This window comes from Sus scrofa, chromosome 3, assembly GCF_054392235.1.
Source record: "Sus scrofa isolate SSC_HxYL_T2T_F1_AM1 chromosome 3, Sscrofa_HxYL_maternal_Yorkshire_Landrace_v2.0, whole genome shotgun sequence".
Lineage (NCBI taxonomy): Eukaryota > Metazoa > Chordata > Mammalia > Artiodactyla > Suidae > Sus > Sus scrofa.
Genome location: NC_139385.1, coordinates 122,539,151 through 122,556,098, shown reverse-complemented (window position 1 = coordinate 122,556,098; position 16,948 = coordinate 122,539,151). Strand labels below are relative to the sequence as shown.

Sequence of the window (16,948 nt, the reverse complement as noted above, 5' to 3'; positions counted from 1 at the left end):
ATACTTATTTTCAAAAAATTGAATACATGGGTATGGTGTAATAAAGGAGAAAAGTGTTAAGCTGTAACGTGAGTCTTCTTAGCATATGTGGGTCCCTAACTCTGCTCTCCAGATGCAGCCTTGGTTTCCTCTTTGCTTTGTCTCCTTCCAGCTATTGGTCGATTATGTAGGCTTAGAGTAACTTCAAAGCATTACGGGCACGTGTGTACTATGCTGCATCTCGTTGTCCCGCATTTCACCATTATCAAACGGACACAAGAGATTGACCCGGGAGCATTTTGTTCATCGGCAGTGCCCTCTTTGACTAGCTTGTGGGAGGGCTATATATAGCAGTAGGACTAAGCTTTTCTTAGCACAGGTTATTCTTCACAAGGGTGACAGCCGATAATGTTTCTTTAAATTCTGTTACATTTTAAATGTTGGTCTTTTAAAACTGTATGTGAAAAATTCAAGCAGTCATAACTGAAAAGAGTAAACATTATGCTCAGTATCTTCAGAGTTTACCCATTTTCCTCAGATGCCATCAATCTGAATGTTGGCCAGTCTGACAAGTTGTTTTCTGGGGAAACCTTTTATACCTTTTTGAATTTTTATAAAAATGCACAAGTAAGCATTTGTTCTTTATTTTATTCTTTCTTCCAATTTCTTAGTTTGACACTCTCTTTTTTTTTTTTTTTTCTCCTTCTGTCCCTGTTTAAAATTTTATTCCCAGGCTTTAAATTCCAAAGAACCTCATATGTGTTTAGTAAGAGATATTTCAAACTGCTGGGCCCCAAAAGTAGAAACAGCCATAACAAAGGTGAGTGCATTTCATGTTAGAAGTTAAGAAAAAAAGAAGTTTGTGGTTTTTTTATTTTGACTGCCTTGCAGCATGTGAAGTTTCTGGGTCAGGGATCAGATCTGAGCTATAGTTGCACCCTATGCCACAGCTGCAGCAATGCTGGAACCGTAACCCACTGTGCGGGGTCTGGGATCGAACCTGCATCCCAGTGTTCCAGAGATGCAGCCCATGCCCATCCCAATGTGCCACAGCTTGAACTCCGAAAAGAGACATTTGAGTGGATTGAATTGTTATCTAACAGTTATGTTTTAATGTCTTTTTTATGACCTTGCATTTTGCAGGATTAGGTTTTAGATATCAAGACTGTAAAACTTTATTCACTTCTATGCTCTTGATTTGCTGAATGAGTGAATAGGTGACTAGAAGTTGAAGACCTTGGATTTATGTAATTCTTCCTCCCCCACCTTCTCCCAGTGCATGATCACTGACTAAATATCAGTATCAAATTTATCAGTAAATTATTTTGTCAAATCCTGTACTTAAAAGGAGCACAACTTTGTTGAGAGGAATGTTGTATTTCAGGGCGGAATAAAACCAAAATCCATGATGGGGCTGGCATTAAATACCATCTTTACGAGCCTTATTGTCATGCTTTATTTTGAATATAATGTGGCATCACCATGTAGACATCGTATGTTTGGCAGTCTAATGAGAAAAGGAAGGCCAAGACATGCTATGATGACATCCATATGGTTTCGCTTCTGGCTGAGTTTCAGAGATGACGCCTTTCTCTTGGCTGTCTGAGCATTTCTGGCAAAGATCGATTACTGGAGGTAGTCATAAAATGTACAACTTCCTTCTTTAAGATTTTTAAGTCACTGTGTCATTGTGTAATCTGTAGATTTTGTTTTTCCTGGTGCTTACTCTTATGTATTGAAAGTGTTAAAACCATGAATGTTCAGCTTATATTTTAAAAGCTTAAATACCAGCATTCAATTAGTTTATCTTTAATTCATATCATCATAAGTTAGTTATACTAAGTTTTTCGATAGAAAAACCTTTTGAAAGCTGTTAGTTTTCTCATCAGGGATAAATCTTACAAGGACTAAGACATAATTTCCTTTGCCACACCCTGCTATTCCTGTTCAACAGGTGAGAACACCAGTGATGAATTCTGAAGCAAAAGTTCTGGTGCCTGGGATACCTGGTCATCATGCAGCTATCAAGCCTGCTCCTCCACAGAGGGAGGATGTAGAGAACAAGAGAAAGTCGGGGAAAAGTGAGGTAATAAGTCATTCTGACCATTTTTGAGTTTGACATTTAAGATTGCTTGGGAGCTTCTAACAGATAATATTGGATGGAGCCAAAGTCGAAACTTCAGAAACTTACTGAGCTTGCTGCTGTTACCCTCGCTCATCCCCAGCAGTGTATGTTCTGAAATTCCAGAGCGTGACCTTTGTAAGCCTTCCTTGGCCGATGTTAATGGAGAAGACGACAGAACTCTTATCAACTAAAGAGGGTGCTCTTCTGGCCACTTGTTAATTGTTAGCTACAATTAGATAACATCATTGTAGATTAAGCCAGGGCTTGGCTGTGATGATTTTCATTGGGTTTCGCATGTTGCTGAGTTCCAATGATGCCTCTTCTCTTGGCTGTCTGAGCAGTCCTGGCTGTTTAGTGCTAGTTAGTCTTAAGAAGTGATTGTCATTTTAACCTTTTAAAGTGCTTATCATTTTCATTTTTTTCTCAACTCTTTAAAACGGTACTCATCTTTAAAAAGCTCTCTTTTCCGTCTACTTGTCACTCTTGTCTGATAATATAATCTAGAATTTCAGCTATTTTATTAGTGGAGAATATTCTGTTTCTTTACTGATTTTAAATATCTCGTTTTATTGGTTGGAGTTTTAAGAACATTGTAGTTCTTAAAAATTATTCCTTAATAACACGGTATCTGTATTTTAAAATAATGTGCCAACTTTCTTTAGCTTGGCCTAGATCCAGCCCTTTAATTCCCTCCTATCTTGTTCTTGTTTTTTAGAAAACACGAGATAACCCACAGAGGAGGCTTGCTTTGGTAGTAATAGAACATATGTGTTTGCTTTGGTAAAATAGAACATTTGTATTTTGATTTAGCAACCAACAGGCTGTCAGAACATAGTTGTTAGATTTGCTTTTATAAGGGATCCGCTGTGTAAGTAAGTTTTTATTTTTATATAGCAAGTAAAGAGAAAAAAAGGAAGACACCCTATAAACTGGGGGGGAAGCATAATTGTCTTTTGCTCTTTTGATAATATTTGTTATCAAAAGATCTGAGGTTGTCAAGGGATAATTAATTTAATTAAATTAATTAAATTTATTTATTTTTTTGTCTTTTCCAGGGCTGCACCCAAGGCATATGGAGGTTCCTAGGCTAGGAGTCTAATTGGAGCTGTAGCTACCAGCCTACACCACAGCTCATAGCAGCGCCAGATCCTTAACTCACTGGGCAATGCCAGGAATCGAACCCTCAACCTCATGGTTCCTAGTCGGATTCGCTAACCACTGAGCCACGATGGGAACTCCCAAGGGATAATTTTAGAAGGGGAGGCTTTTGTGATAATAGGTCTTTCCTTGTGCTCTAGTAATCAGATGCCAGATTTTGAATCTTCATAATATAGAGAAGCTTTTAATGGATTAGAGTTTTATAAATTGTAGTTTTCTGTTGCTTCTTTCACCAGCATCTGGAAACTTGGATTACAGACATTACACTTGCCTCCAGCATTGGCTTTCTGTTGAAATGAGAAAGAGCATATTTTGTGTTTTTCAGGGTTGAGGTGTGAATCCGTCCGTGCTCTTTGTCTCCTGAGACATAAGCGCAAAGTAATTGGACCCCACTGCTTTGGGTCTTGTGTGGTGCAGCATTAACAGCCATTTCTCTCCTGTAGGTTAGCATTGAAGAGCGCCTGGGAGCACTGGACATAGACCCAAAAAAAGGAAAGGACAGCCTTCCACAGACAAATAGTTTTCCAGTTCTCCTCACACAGGGCTTAGAAAGTAATGATTTCGAAATGTTAAATGTAAGTATTATAGAAGCTTTTAAATGCATTAATAAGATAGTTAAGTGATTGACAGCACAGTCACAGAGTGAATAGACCTGTTATGTAGCTGACTGGAATTTAATGTTTTATGAGTGTAGTCAAATGTATATCACTTTGGTGGCACTATACAGACAGTCACCAACCTATAAAGGGATTGTATTGAATTATTTTGAACCTGGAATGCATTTTCTCATAGAAATATTGTTGTGAATTATTACTAGGTTCTTAGGCTTTAGTTCACAAAAGCCTTTATAAACATTGTGTAGCTGAATTATAATACTCAGCATTCTAGATCACAATTTATATTTTTTTCTGTAGGAAAATGCGTTCCTGAGTTTTTACTCTGGATTCCAGAAACTTATTTCCCCCTGGCCGTGAGAGGGGGCGGTGAGGTGGAACCTTGGCAATGGATAGGAGGTTTGGGGGAAAAATTCAAGAGGGTTGGGGGTTATTGTGAAGTATTTAGAAGTAAAAGTACTAGAAACTTTGCATACAGGGAGGCACTTATGATTTCTGTGTTTGTTAAGTTGGTGACTGCTTGTATGATGTTACTTAAATTGGTCCTCTTGAATTCCAGAATTTGAAAGTGGTCTGTAGGGAAAATCTGAGTGTAAAAAATTGGACTTTAAACACTGCCTGATCGGATTAAAGCAGTTTAGTGATAATGGTGCCACTTAGTGTAGATGTGACTTTAATATGCATCCTGTGAATAGTGTCTCTCTGATTTATATCTCAGCCTAAATGGGAATATCTTACATTTGTGTTTAAGGTGATTTTGCAAAACAAGGGGGAAATTAGGCATGTTTAAAAACTTAAAATTACCCTTAAAATAGTTTGTGAGTGTATGTATTTGGAGAGGTCGATTTTGGTTTAGCATGGCCTGGGAACCTAGGTGAGGATTTGATGAGAAGTAAGCTGTAGAAAACACTTAACGGGGTTTTATAAATATAACTTCTCTGCCATCATTGCTGTGCTTTGAAACCTTCCTCAGTAGTAGTACAAGTGAATCAGTTATCTTTTTTTTAAAGAAACATTTAAGAATATTTAAAAATAGTGTAAAGGGCCACCATGAACACATCACCCCAAGTTTCAAAAATTAATCAAAAGTAGCCAGTTTGCTCACATCCTTTCCCAGGTTATAGCATATTTCAGACATACTATTTGTTTCATTCAGAAATATATTCCTGTTTAGCTCTGACAATAACAATTCCTTTAAAAAACATAACCACAGTATTTCACACCTAAAAAAGTGAACAGTAATTGCTTAAAATCATCAAATACCAATTAGTATTTACCTTTCACTGGTTGTCTCATCAACTTTTTATTTGATTATTGTTTTTTAAAAAAGTCCACGTTGCCTTCTTTTTCCTTTTGCAGTTTGGAGAAGCTAGGTTATTTGCCCAAAAGAGATTTCACATTCTGAATTTTGCCTCCTGTAAAAACCCATTTTATTGGGTCATTTCACCCAACAAATGCTGTCATTCAACATGTTTTTTGACCACCATATTTCCTGTGTAATGGTAGTTGGGTATAGAAGCTTCAAGAGATTCAGGTTAGAATCTTCTGGCACTTCACACATGATAGTGTGTACTTTTTCAGGTGCCATAGAGCTGTTGGGAGGGTAAAAGAGATTGTCTTTGTGAAGGCACTTCTTAAATTGGAAAGGATTGTACATGTAAGACCTTTTCATTATTAAGGACTTTGCGGTAATACATTGTATTGTTTAAATAGAAGTAAACCTTTAAAAAGGAAAACTAAAGTGTGAGAATATTCCCATACTGTATTACCTGGGAAGTTATGCATTTACACATTCTAAAAGGAAAGGCAAGTTAAAAAAAAAATCCAGCTATCTTCCCCCTTTCGAAAGGCACATTTTGAGGATATGTGGAATATAGTATGAGGGCCTTCAAAATAGGAATGAAAGGAAATCTGCTGTGGTACAGTGGGTTAAGAGTCTGACTGTAGCGGCTGGGTCACTGCGGTGGTGTGGGTTCAGTTCCCAGCCCGGCACAGTGGGTTAAAGATCTGTGTTGTTGCAGCTGTGATGTAGGTCGGCAGCTGTGGCTTGGAATCCAGTCCCTGGCCTCACAACTTCCATATGCCACAGGTATGGCTGTTTTTTTTTAAAAAAAAAAGGTGATGAAAGAAGAAGGCGTCAGGGATAAAGCATGGGGATAGAAGTGAGATTAAGAATCCCAACCCTAGAACAATTGACATTGAAGTTTGTGGCTTTAGGACGGTGGAAGTTTGACCTAAAGAAAAATAGTCTTTTTTGACTATGCAAAAAGATGCTTAGTCATTTATGTAATTCATGGCACCCATTGGAGATATTTTAAAATATTTTTAAAGACATTTAAATTACATATTTTTAGGAGTTCCATATGCCGCGGGAGTGGTCCAAAGAAATAGCAAAAAGACAAAAAAAAAAAAATTACATATATTTTTAAAAAGTTACATTTACAGTAGTACCAAAAAACACCTAGGATAAGTCTGCAAAAGATGTTCCTACCGCTGTTTGTTTTTTTGGTTTTTTTTTGTTTTTTTTTTGTCTTTTTAGGGCCATGCCTGCGGCATATGGAGGTTCCCAGGCTAGGGGTCTAATTAGAGCTATAGTTGCTGGCCTACACCACAGCCACAGCAATGCCAGATCTGAGCCACGTCTGTGACCTACACCATGGCTCACGGCAACGCTGAATCGTTAACCCACTGAGCAAGGCCAGGGATTGAACCCCCAACCTCATGGTTCCTAGTCAGATTCGTTTCTGCTGTGCCGTGATGGGAACTCCCCTACCGCTACATTTAAAATTACAAAAATTGAGAGAAATTAACCAAGATCCAAGTAAATGAAGATATAAACCATGTTTCATGGATTGTAAGGTTCAACATTGTTAAGATTCCCTCCAAATTAATCTGTATATCTGGTACATTCCCAATTAAATTCTAGTAGCTACCTTTTAGAAATGAAGGACATGAAATAAAGTAATTATAAAATCAAGAGCCAAATTGAAGGACTTAACCTCATTTCAAGATAAAGCTATAGTAATCAAGATAGTTTGATATTAATGAAAAACTACATTCAGATAAGAAATCAAAGTAGGAAGTCCAGAAAGAGATGATACCCAACTGGTGTTCAGTAAAGGTAAGTTGACTCAATTGGAAATGGAAAGTCCTTTCAACATTTGCATTTGAAGCAATTAAATATCCATATAAAAAAAGAAAATCTCAACTCTTTCCTAACATTTTAACAGAGAAGTGTTCACAAAAATAGAACACAGACAAAAGTGTAAAACTAAACCATAAAAATTCTAGAAGAAAGAAAATCTAGGTGTATTTGAGTAGAGAAGGGCTTAAATTCAGCACAAAAAGCACAAAACATGTAAGGAAAAATTGGTCATTTGGATTTAATAAAAAATACAAACTTCTGAAATAACACCGTTAAGAGAATGAAAAGGCAGGCCACAGACTGGGAAAAAGTATTCGCAACTCACATCAGACAAGGGATTTATATCCAGAAATGTAAAGAACCCTTAACTCAGTAGTGAGACTCAACTCAAAAAACAGTTGGTAAAGGTGTGAACAGGTATTTTACAAAAGAAGTCCAGTGGCCAGTAAGTGCACGTAAAAATGATCAAATAGTATACTTTCATGCGCTGTTTATTACGCTTCAGGTTTTATATGGTAAAGTTGTAAAAGAAAAACCCCCATCTATAGTATCATCTTCTCACTGCTTATAGCTGTGGCTTATAAGGTTGTTTCTTTAAATAAATTCTTGGCAGAAGTTGATAGTACTAACTCCTCTGTTCAGTATGGTTTTGCCTGATTTGGATAAACATTTTTATTTGCTTATTTTTAATTTGAAAATTGTTGTCATAGAGCCTCTGCCTTTAGTGGGCATAAGAATTATCTGAGAACTTGTTAAAAATTTTTCTGCCCTGCAGTTTGGAATAACTTTTAAATAGCTAGGCCATACAGTCCTGGCCTGTGACAGTCCTGGTTTACACCTCTTAGTATTATTATTTGAGATGCCTTTCATTCTCAGAAAGTGTCCTAGTTTGGACAACAGATCATATAATCACTATTTATTTGTCACAGAGAGCAACAGCACACACATCAGAGGATTTCATAAACCACACATTTTTCAAACCTTTGGTCATACATTATATTGCCTAACTAAACTTTTGGTGTATAAATAATGGTGCAATTGCAAGTTCAAGATTGTATTCCTTGACCTGAAGTGCTGCTATTCCACTTGGCCATTTAAGACAGTGAAGCCTGGTGGTTTGGTGAATATCTGTGAAAACCAAGGGCCTTAATCAAAAGCATGTTGTATATCAAAAAGTATTTGTAGTTTAGTTAAGACGGACTGTTCCCTGTAACTTGTACATCATTGGAACTTTGTGATAACTGATTTATAATCGAGGTAATTTGAAGGATGTTTAGTATCAGATACCTTCTGAATTATTGTTATGATCAATATATTTTGCTTTGAATCTTGTATTCTGATTATTTGAAAATGAAAATACTACGTTAATTGGGACTGTTAAATTAGAACATTCCATTTCCAAGTTTCCCAGTAATTATGTTTTAAAGTTTTATTTTGTTTGCATAATAAACTGTGATTATGTCAGTGATAGTTTTTAAGTAGTACTTGATAGATTTAAGAGGACTTGGTATAAAAATATTTTTACAAGCAAATAAAACCCATGGGAAATTCTAAAAGGGAATATTATAGGACCATTAAAGGAAGCTGAAAATGAGCTTTCTTCATTTTGCTGGTTCAGTACCTCTGCTGTTTATATCCTGAACATGACCTTTATGACAACAGCAGCCACCACAATAGCATTCAACACCCATTTGGGAAGTTCCTCTAGTAGTAAGCCCTTTGAAACACAAATATTTAAAAATATTAAAGAGAAAGGGTTTTGAAACCTGGAAGAACTCTTATTTCCCACTCTCCCATGAAGTATCTGGGTGGGGTTTGGAGAAATTGAAAGGCCTTTCGTCCTCAAAAAGTGTCCTAGTTTGAACAACAAATTATATAGTCAGGATTTGGACTAAGCTACACTTTGTCTCATGTCTCCTGCTGTGGAGACTGGGTTTCACCCTTAAAGAGTTTTTGACTCAAGCATTCACTATATGACCTTTTGATTGAGTTAAAGTTTTATCAAAAACATGACACTTAATTTCAAAAGGTTTGTTGCCTTCTTAGTGTGATTTTAGTGTGTTTTGTTCACTCTTATGTGGCTGTGACTCATCGTTTTATAAAGCAGAAGTTTGAGAACTTCTCTAAAGTGGTGTATATCTGTATTTAAATGTCTAAAGGTGTTCGTTTCTGTTATATATCAAAAATTACTTCATAAGCATTTAGAGTTTATAGAGCAGAAACTTTTTAGTGGAGTAAACGTCCTGATACTTGAAGACTTCTCTGGTATCCGTAAGACATGCTAGAACACTTGCCGTTTAATCCCAGCCTTGGTTTGCTGTCCTTCAGTTGGTACTTTTAGTGCTTTGTTTTTAAGATGATTTTTACTAACAGTTTTCCCTGCAGTGTCTATTTTATGAGTATGCTTATTTATATTTCTTTTATTTTCTCGCAGAAAGTACTTCAGACCCGGAATTTAAACTTGATAAGGAGAACGGTATTAAGGATGCCCCTGCATGCTGTTATTCCGTTGTTGCAAGAGGTACCTGAGTATGCTTTTCATTCATGCTTTTCATTTTTAGACCCTAATGCTATGAATCAGAAAATCCAGCTTTTAGAGACGTGGATTCGTAGTGAGTAAGCAAGCAGGGTACTTAGAGTGGATGACAGATGATTGCTAGTTCTACTGAGACAAAATTTGCCTACCCTAGATGTTTTTTTGTGTATTTTAAAAATTGAGAGAGTTTAAATACCATGAAATTCAACCCTTTAAAGTGTACAGTTCAGTGTGTTTTAGAGTATGTTACAGATTGTGCAACTGCCACACCAAAAAGAAATCTTTTACGGGTTTATCACTCCCCAGTGTTCCTCACCCCCGATTTCTGACAACCGCTAATTTATCTTCTGCCTTTGTGTCTGTTTTGGGCATTCATTCATAGAAATCCTAGCCGAGATTTTTATCAAGTAATTACTTTTACTGTGGGAATGTATTCCTAGATGAATGTTAAATTGGCTGAACATTTAGCAGTTAGAAAATTTAAGAATAATGATTTCCTAATATAGTCATTGTTTTCCTTTGTTCTCAATAATGTGTGTATCGTGGGAATTGCTAGAGATTGGCTGCCTCTGAAGTACTGTTGCTAATGCTGTTTTTCTCCTCCTCAGCTTACAAAGAGATTACAAGGACATCCTAATAGGTAAGATGTTCAGGCGACTTAAAATTACATTGATTTTTCTGAATATTTTAGATGTGATAGTTTTAAAACATTGATGTCTGACAGCATGAAATTACCAAGTAGATAACCATACATTCTCTTCTAAGTGTCAAATATTGTTTTCTGTACTTATTTTAAACTGAATGATTCTTATTTCTAAGATTTTGTTAGAGTTTCCCCCCCCCCTTTTTTTTAAGAAAACTATAGGTTTTTCAACTTTATTATCAGGTCATTTAATAGATTCATCTTATTTAATAATTTAGTCCTAATCAGGATGTATAAAATTGGCCATTTGTAGAACTTGCTCAACCTCTGGTGGTTGCTAAGACACTGTGGGAAGTATTTTATATGACTAAATTTTGTGGGGTTTTTTGGTTAATTTGATGATTAAATATTTAGATAAAGCTTTTGATATTTCAAAGATCTAGGCTTGTACTACACTATTATCTGGTGCCTATAATTGAGTTTTTCTTTCCTAAGTTTTTTTAAATTTCCTGATAGGCTCCATTAGCCTTTGGAGCTCACAAAGAAAAGCTGAAGAATTCATTAATTAGGCCCAGCTCATGCATTTTTGGTCTATATTTATCTTTTAATGTTGGTGTGGAAATCTTTTGCCTTTTGTACCTGATGATGAGTAGATGATGGGCTCACACATCATGAGCATAAAATGCAGAGTCAGCTGAGTCCAGTTTATTGCCTTGATACTAGCTAATTATGAAGTAAAGCATGGGTTCCTTTTTTTGGTCTTTTTGGGGCCACACCCGCAGCATATGAAGGTTCCCAGGCTAGGGGTCTAATCAGAGCTGTAGCTGCCGCCTACACCAAGCCACAGCAAGGCCAGATTCGAGCCTCATCTGCATCCTACACCACAGCTCATGGCAACGCTGGACCCTTAACCCACTGAGCAAGGCCAGGGATCAAACCCACAATCTCATGGTTCCCCATCGGATTTGTTTCTGGCTCTGCCATGGCTGGAACTCTGAAAGCATGGGTTTTCTATCTAGAATTGAATTGTTTTAGAGGAAAGAATTTTTGTTCTGTTTTCTAGTCTTCCCTATTCCCCTCTTTCTTCCCCAAGAGATTAGTATATTATACAGACCTCAGATAGACCCCATGAAAGAAAGGACTCTCATAGTCACAGTGGTTTATTTATTAGAGTCATTTTCTAGATTTTCACTTTGCCTATATGGATTTTTCTAATTTTGTAATTATATTTGATTTTGAATTTGTAAATGTTTACTCATTTTTTTCAGTGCTGTTTTAATGGTTCAGTGGCTAAAATGCGTGTTAACGGTTCATGCATCCTACTTATCCACAGTAAGTAGTTGTTCAATAGTTTGGCTTTGATGAGGATTATAAACTGATGGTTTAACAAAATCATTTTCTCTCCATCTACCCTTTAACTATCAGCTACCTTTTTTTTTGGTCTTTTCAGGGCTGCACTCATGGCATATGGAACTTCCCAGGCTAGGGGTCTAAGTGGAGCTGCAACTGCCAGTCTACACCACAGCCACAGCAATGCCAGATCTGAACTGCGTGTCCACCCTACACCACAGCTCACAGCAATGCTGGATTCCCTAATCCACTGAGCGAGGCAAGGGATCAAACCTGCATCCTCATGGGTACTAGTTGGGTTCATTACTGCTGAGCCACAGTGGGAACTCCTCAGCTGCTTTTTTTTTTTAAAGATTTCATTTTTTCCCAGGTGCAATGTCATATTGTCATCATTGTTGCCTTTCATAAACTGCTCTTTTTTTGGCCCAGATTTTTAAAGTAATAGATACTCTATAGAGAAGCATAGAAAATACAGAAAGTAGAAAAGTTACTTGGTAGCCTTCAGACGGTTTTTCTTTATACATAGCCTGTTTTCCAAAATTATCTTTACATTGTAGGTAGTTCTCTCATCCCCTTCTAAAAGTTTGGTAGCGTTTTAAAGTTTATATCTGTGGTCTGTCTTACCTTGTCTCAGGAGGCTGTAGGGTAGCTTGTGATGAAAATGAAATATTTAAAACCCGATGTTTTGCCGGGGCAACTGTCAGCTCTAGATTATCTAATGCAGATGGAAGGGAGGGAGCATGAACTCTTAAATGAACACCAGAAGAAAGCAGATTCTTACGGTCACAATATGAGATAGGTTATTGTTACATCAATTCAGTTAATAGTTTAAACTAGAAATTTTTTAAAAATGATATATTTTTCTTTTATTTGATTAGCCAGCACCTTATAGTAGGTTTTTTTGAAAAGACTAGTGTATAACTGAAGAAAATTTTTAGTTACTCTTTATAACTCATCTTTTCTTAATTAACACAGTTTCACCCAGTTCTTACCTGATCACTGTCCCTTGTTCTCTGTCTTAGGCTCCTTTTCTGCCAGTAGTTTGAAATAGGGAGAACTATTGGCTACCCGTTTTGAGTTGGGCAGTTCTTTGTGGAGATCTCTGTCAGGATGTTGGATGGGGGCAGACAAGCAGCAGTGAGAATGCATGTTAGGTTTCGCAGCTTACAGCAATGATGGGAGATGAATTGGGGACAGTGTCTGAGTGGCTTGGTGATGGACACAGAAAGATCACCACAAGCATCAGGTGACCCTGGATGGTAATAATAGGACAGCACTCATTTTGTCACCTCACTGAATTGCTTAAAAGTAAAAAGAGCCCTAGGAGGATGTGTAGGGAAATCCCTTCTGGAATCAACCCCTAAGGTCTCACTACTGGAGCTGTAGTTGCATAACATTCTAGGTCAGAGCAAAACGGACCATGGATGTACCTTAACAGGTGGGCTCCACAGCCTAAGACATTTCTCCCTCCTCAGAAAACAGCTTTTCTTCCACCTTTCCTTCATGTCTTTCTTCCTTATCCGATGTCTTTAAGTACCTCCTCTAAGTCAAGGACTCTGCTAGCCATGGGGGCTTTAGTAATGTACAAGACACTCATTTTTACTGTTGCAAGTTTCACATTTGAAACATTCTTCCTTATGCTGGTGTCAGAGAGAGGAGGCAAGTGAAGCCTGAGTAAAAGGCAAGGAGTTGGGGGTCCCTTACTTGCAGCTCTCGAGGGACAAATTAAAAGAAATTACTGCTTCAGTGTCTGAGGAACGGCTCGGGATTCGTTCACAGAACGTATGTTTGAAATACTATGTGGTCAGCTTTGTGTTCTGTCACTCTGTCCTGCGGGTCTCTGGAAGCTGTGAAAAGCTTCCTCTAGCTTCTGGAGCCTAAAGGTTGAGGTGGATAATGTGATTTCATCAGGGAGGAAGTTTCAGAGTGAAGCCCCTTTTAAGCCCGGAGGTACATGATTGGGGCACTTTTTATTTAGCGTCTCTTTTATATTGACCTTCTCTGTAATAATAGAATCAGCACAAAGAAATCCCATCTGCAGTTTGTCCTGCCTTGCACTTTATACTTCTGACCTTGTATCATTTTTTTAAAAGTATTATTTTCTGCTATTAGGACATCAAATGCCTCTGAAAATTTGAGGTATTGCTAGGCTAGGTGACAAGCAGCCACTGCCATTGGAACTGCAAGTCAGTGAACACTCAGGCATTCCTGAGCATGACTTAGATATTTGTTGTCTGTGTTCTGTCATAACAGTTTCAGAATATCTTTTTTTCTTTGTTTCTTAGTTGCCTGACCTGGTACCCCAGCTGGGGACGCTATACCAGTTAATGGAAAGCAGAGTAAAAACTTTCCAGAAACTCTCCCACCTTCATGGAAAGCTTATTCTTCTAGTCACACAAGTGAGTAAATCAAATTATTTTGTCCTAATTTTTTTTTTTTTTGGCTACACTTGTAGCATGCAGAAGTTCCTGGGCCAGGGATGAACCAGAACCATAGCAGTGACAATGCTGAATCCCCAACCACTAGGCTACCAGGGAGCTCCTGTGCTTAAACTTTTGAATGTGATAGGAGTGGAGAGAGGAATAAAGACTGTTTACCTGAACGCTGAGAGCTCCCTATTCAGTAAAAAATTGGTAAATCTGGATCCAGTCTTTAACTTGGAAATGCAATGTATTTGACAGTATGTAAACTTAGTTGTGCCTCTATCAATTTTTTCTTGGAGGTGCTTGCCATTTTATTTCAGTTGGATGGTTGTCATGCTGTGAACAGCAAGCCACAGGCTACTTGTACACTTTTTTGTCCCAGAAAGATTTTGGATGACCTTAGAAGTTGTTTCAACTTTTATGGAGTTCTTCTTTCTTGTATTGAGGAATGTTGTGCTTTATTTGATCTGCGTTGTATTAAGGTCATCCATTATAGTAGCTGAGGGGCGAGTTTACTGTTGGGGAAGGTGGCGATACCTGAGATAAACCTAATGCTCTGTGTCATAACAGCTCCTGGTTCTCTTTCAGGTTACAGCGTCAGAGAAAACAAAGGGAACAGCTTGTCCCCCGCAGAAGGCAAAGTTGGTGTATGAAGAAGGTAATGCCTTGGCGGGGGGCTGAGTGTAGGCTAAACATTTCGTTTGCCACGTTGACTCAGTTCTCTGACTTTGTAAAAACCTCCATATGAGTACGGTCATGCTTTGGCACACCTTCCCTAGTAAAACCTAGTAAAGCCTGTGGCAAAACTGGCAGAAATAGCATCAAATAAGAAAAGAGAAGGGACAAATATATGGTAACAGAAAAGGACATTAGGTATGGGAGAGATTTAATTAAAGCACTATGTACAAACTATGCCAGTGTTTTAAAAAACCTGGATGAAATAGGTAATTTCTTGGGAAACAGCAGTGGCCAAAATTGACAGAAAAAGAAATAGAACTCTTGAAGAAATTAATAGCTTTAAATTGATTTAATCAAAACCTTTCTCCGCAAGGTGCTAGACAGAGAGGTTTTATAAATCTTTGAAGGAATGAATTCTTTTTTATGCATCTCATTATTTGATAATCTAAACAGCCTAGGAATTTAAGGGAATTTCCTTAATAAATCTGTATCAAGCATAAAGTTTAGAAGCATTCCCATATAGTCAGGAACAAGACAATTATATACCTTTAATTGCTTTTGGATAGCCTGCTTTGTAGTTTATGAAAGAAAGAAACAGTTCTAGAACATTGGACCTCGTGATTGTTTTTCTCCACGTAGAAAATACAGCAGAATCAACAGTCACACCATCAAGATATGCAAATAAGCACATTTACTGGACACCAAGATCTAGCAAAAAGGAATCAGTAGCATTATTATGTCCCCCTAATGTATGCCCGTAATGTCCCAGTCAGAAAATGTATTAGGGAAAAAGAGCAGCAACCCAAACCTAGAAATTCCTAGAAATACCTCTGAAAAAATGAAGCAGAACCTTTATAGAGAAAACTGTAAGACGTAACTGAAGAAATAAAAGCATACTTGAATTAATTATGCTTTTTGTGATTCCCTCCCCGTTTTATTGAGATGTAATTGACGTAATATTGTATTCGTTTTAGGGGTACACCCTAAGATTCTCTATGCATGTGTTGTGAAATGATGATCATAATGTTTGTTCACATCCATCAATGTGCATAGTTAGACGTTTTTGGTTCCTGTGTGCTGAGAACTTTTAAGGTTTACTCCATTAGCAGCTCACATACACAACCCAGTACTGCCAACTGTGGCTCCCATGACATAAGTTACATACCTAGGACTTTTCTCTTGTAATTAGAAGTTTGTGTCTTTGGCATTTTCACTCATTTGCTCCACCCCATCTGCCGCTTCTGGCAACTACCAATCTGTTCTTTATGTCTTTGAGTTCAGTTTTTATAGATTCCACTATACGTGAGATCATGTAATATTGAGCTTTTTCTGTCTGACTTATTTCACTTGGCACAAGACCCTCAGGGTCCACCCATGTTGCAAGGGCAGGATTTCTTCTTTTTTCATGGCTGAATAATAATCTGTTCTGCGTGTGTCTGTCACACGCTTTCTTTATCCACTCATCCATAAGTGGACTCTTAGAGGCTTTTTCCGTATCTTGACTGTGGTAGATAATCCTGCAGTGAAGGTGGGGGTGCAGATAGATCTGAGATCCTGATTTTGTTTTCTTTGATATATGTTCAGAAGTGGAATTTGTGAGTCATATGGTAGTTCTTTTTTTTTAATTAAAAATTTTTTTTGGTCTTTTTGTCTTTTTAGGGCCATACCCACGGCATATGGAGGTTCGCATGCTAGGGGTCGAATCGGAACTACAGCTGCCAGCCTATGCCACAGCCACGTAAAATTTTTTATTTAAAAAAGTTTTTTGGCCATGCCTACAGCATGTGGAAGTTCCTGGGCCAGTGATCAAACCCAAGCCACAGCAGTGACATCACTGAATTCTGAACTGCTAAACTACCAGGGAACTCCCTTGGCAATTCTGTTTTTAATTTCTTGAGGAGGCTTCGTGCTGTTTTCCATAGTGGCCGAACCAGTTTTACATGCCCATCAGCAGTGCCCAGGGGATCCTTTTCTCTGCACTCTCAGCTTGGATTTTCAGATGGGATTTTGATTTGGGATTTTGGTGCTTTGTCCTGCTCAATGAAATCATGATGGAGTAGTCTAAGTATGTGCTTTTATGCAGGTAAGAATATTAATGTAATGTTCCTTCTTGATTGATAGCTGAACATAATATTTCTGAAAGTAAATTCAGGAATCTGATTCTGTTTAGCTTTCAGGGCTGTGCCCTCTGGTTTGATCACACAATTAAAGCTAGGTTTCCTCCCTTCTTACAGAATCTTCTGAAGAGGAGTCAGATGATGAAATTGCCGAAAAGGATTCTGATGTGAGTAATTTGT

At 37.6% G+C, this 16,948-nt stretch overlaps 1 protein-coding gene and 2 non-coding genes across 5 annotated transcripts in view; all 3 read left to right on the top strand.

Moving 5' to 3' along the window:
• Positions 1 to 16,948, top strand: part of WDR43 (WD repeat domain 43) — a 47,545-nt gene that overhangs the window by 28,898 nt on the left and 1,699 nt on the right. Inside the window, exons 9-18 of one of the 3 annotated variants that reach the window (XR_014842353.1) lie at positions 713 to 799; positions 1,934 to 2,065; positions 3,706 to 3,837; positions 4,177 to 4,275; positions 9,456 to 9,542; positions 10,166 to 10,197; positions 11,469 to 11,532; positions 13,836 to 13,949; positions 14,562 to 14,631; positions 16,886 to 16,935. Coding sequence is in view for 1 of the 3 variants with exons in the window: in XM_021087672.2 (XP_020943331.1) it covers positions 713 to 799; positions 1,934 to 2,065; positions 3,706 to 3,837; positions 9,456 to 9,542; positions 10,166 to 10,197; positions 11,469 to 11,532; positions 13,836 to 13,949; positions 14,562 to 14,631; positions 16,886 to 16,935 (768 nt within the window). In the remaining 2 variants the exon portion in view is untranslated. Of the gene's footprint in view, positions 1 to 712; positions 800 to 1,933; positions 2,066 to 3,705; positions 3,838 to 4,176; positions 6,233 to 6,438; positions 7,079 to 9,455; positions 9,543 to 10,165; positions 10,198 to 11,468; positions 11,533 to 13,835; positions 13,950 to 14,561; positions 14,632 to 16,885; positions 16,936 to 16,948 lie in introns of those variants that run through there. The other 2 variants (XM_021087672.2, XR_014842354.1) reach the window with 2 other exon arrangements.
• LOC146404903 (small nucleolar RNA SNORD53/SNORD92) lies at positions 1,512 to 1,589 on the top strand. The gene has a single exon (XR_014842641.1). It is a non-coding gene; the product is annotated as a small nucleolar RNA SNORD53/SNORD92 (small nucleolar RNA).
• LOC146404902 (small nucleolar RNA SNORD53/SNORD92) lies at positions 2,370 to 2,445 on the top strand. Its single transcript, XR_014842642.1, has one exon. It is a non-coding gene; the product is annotated as a small nucleolar RNA SNORD53/SNORD92 (small nucleolar RNA).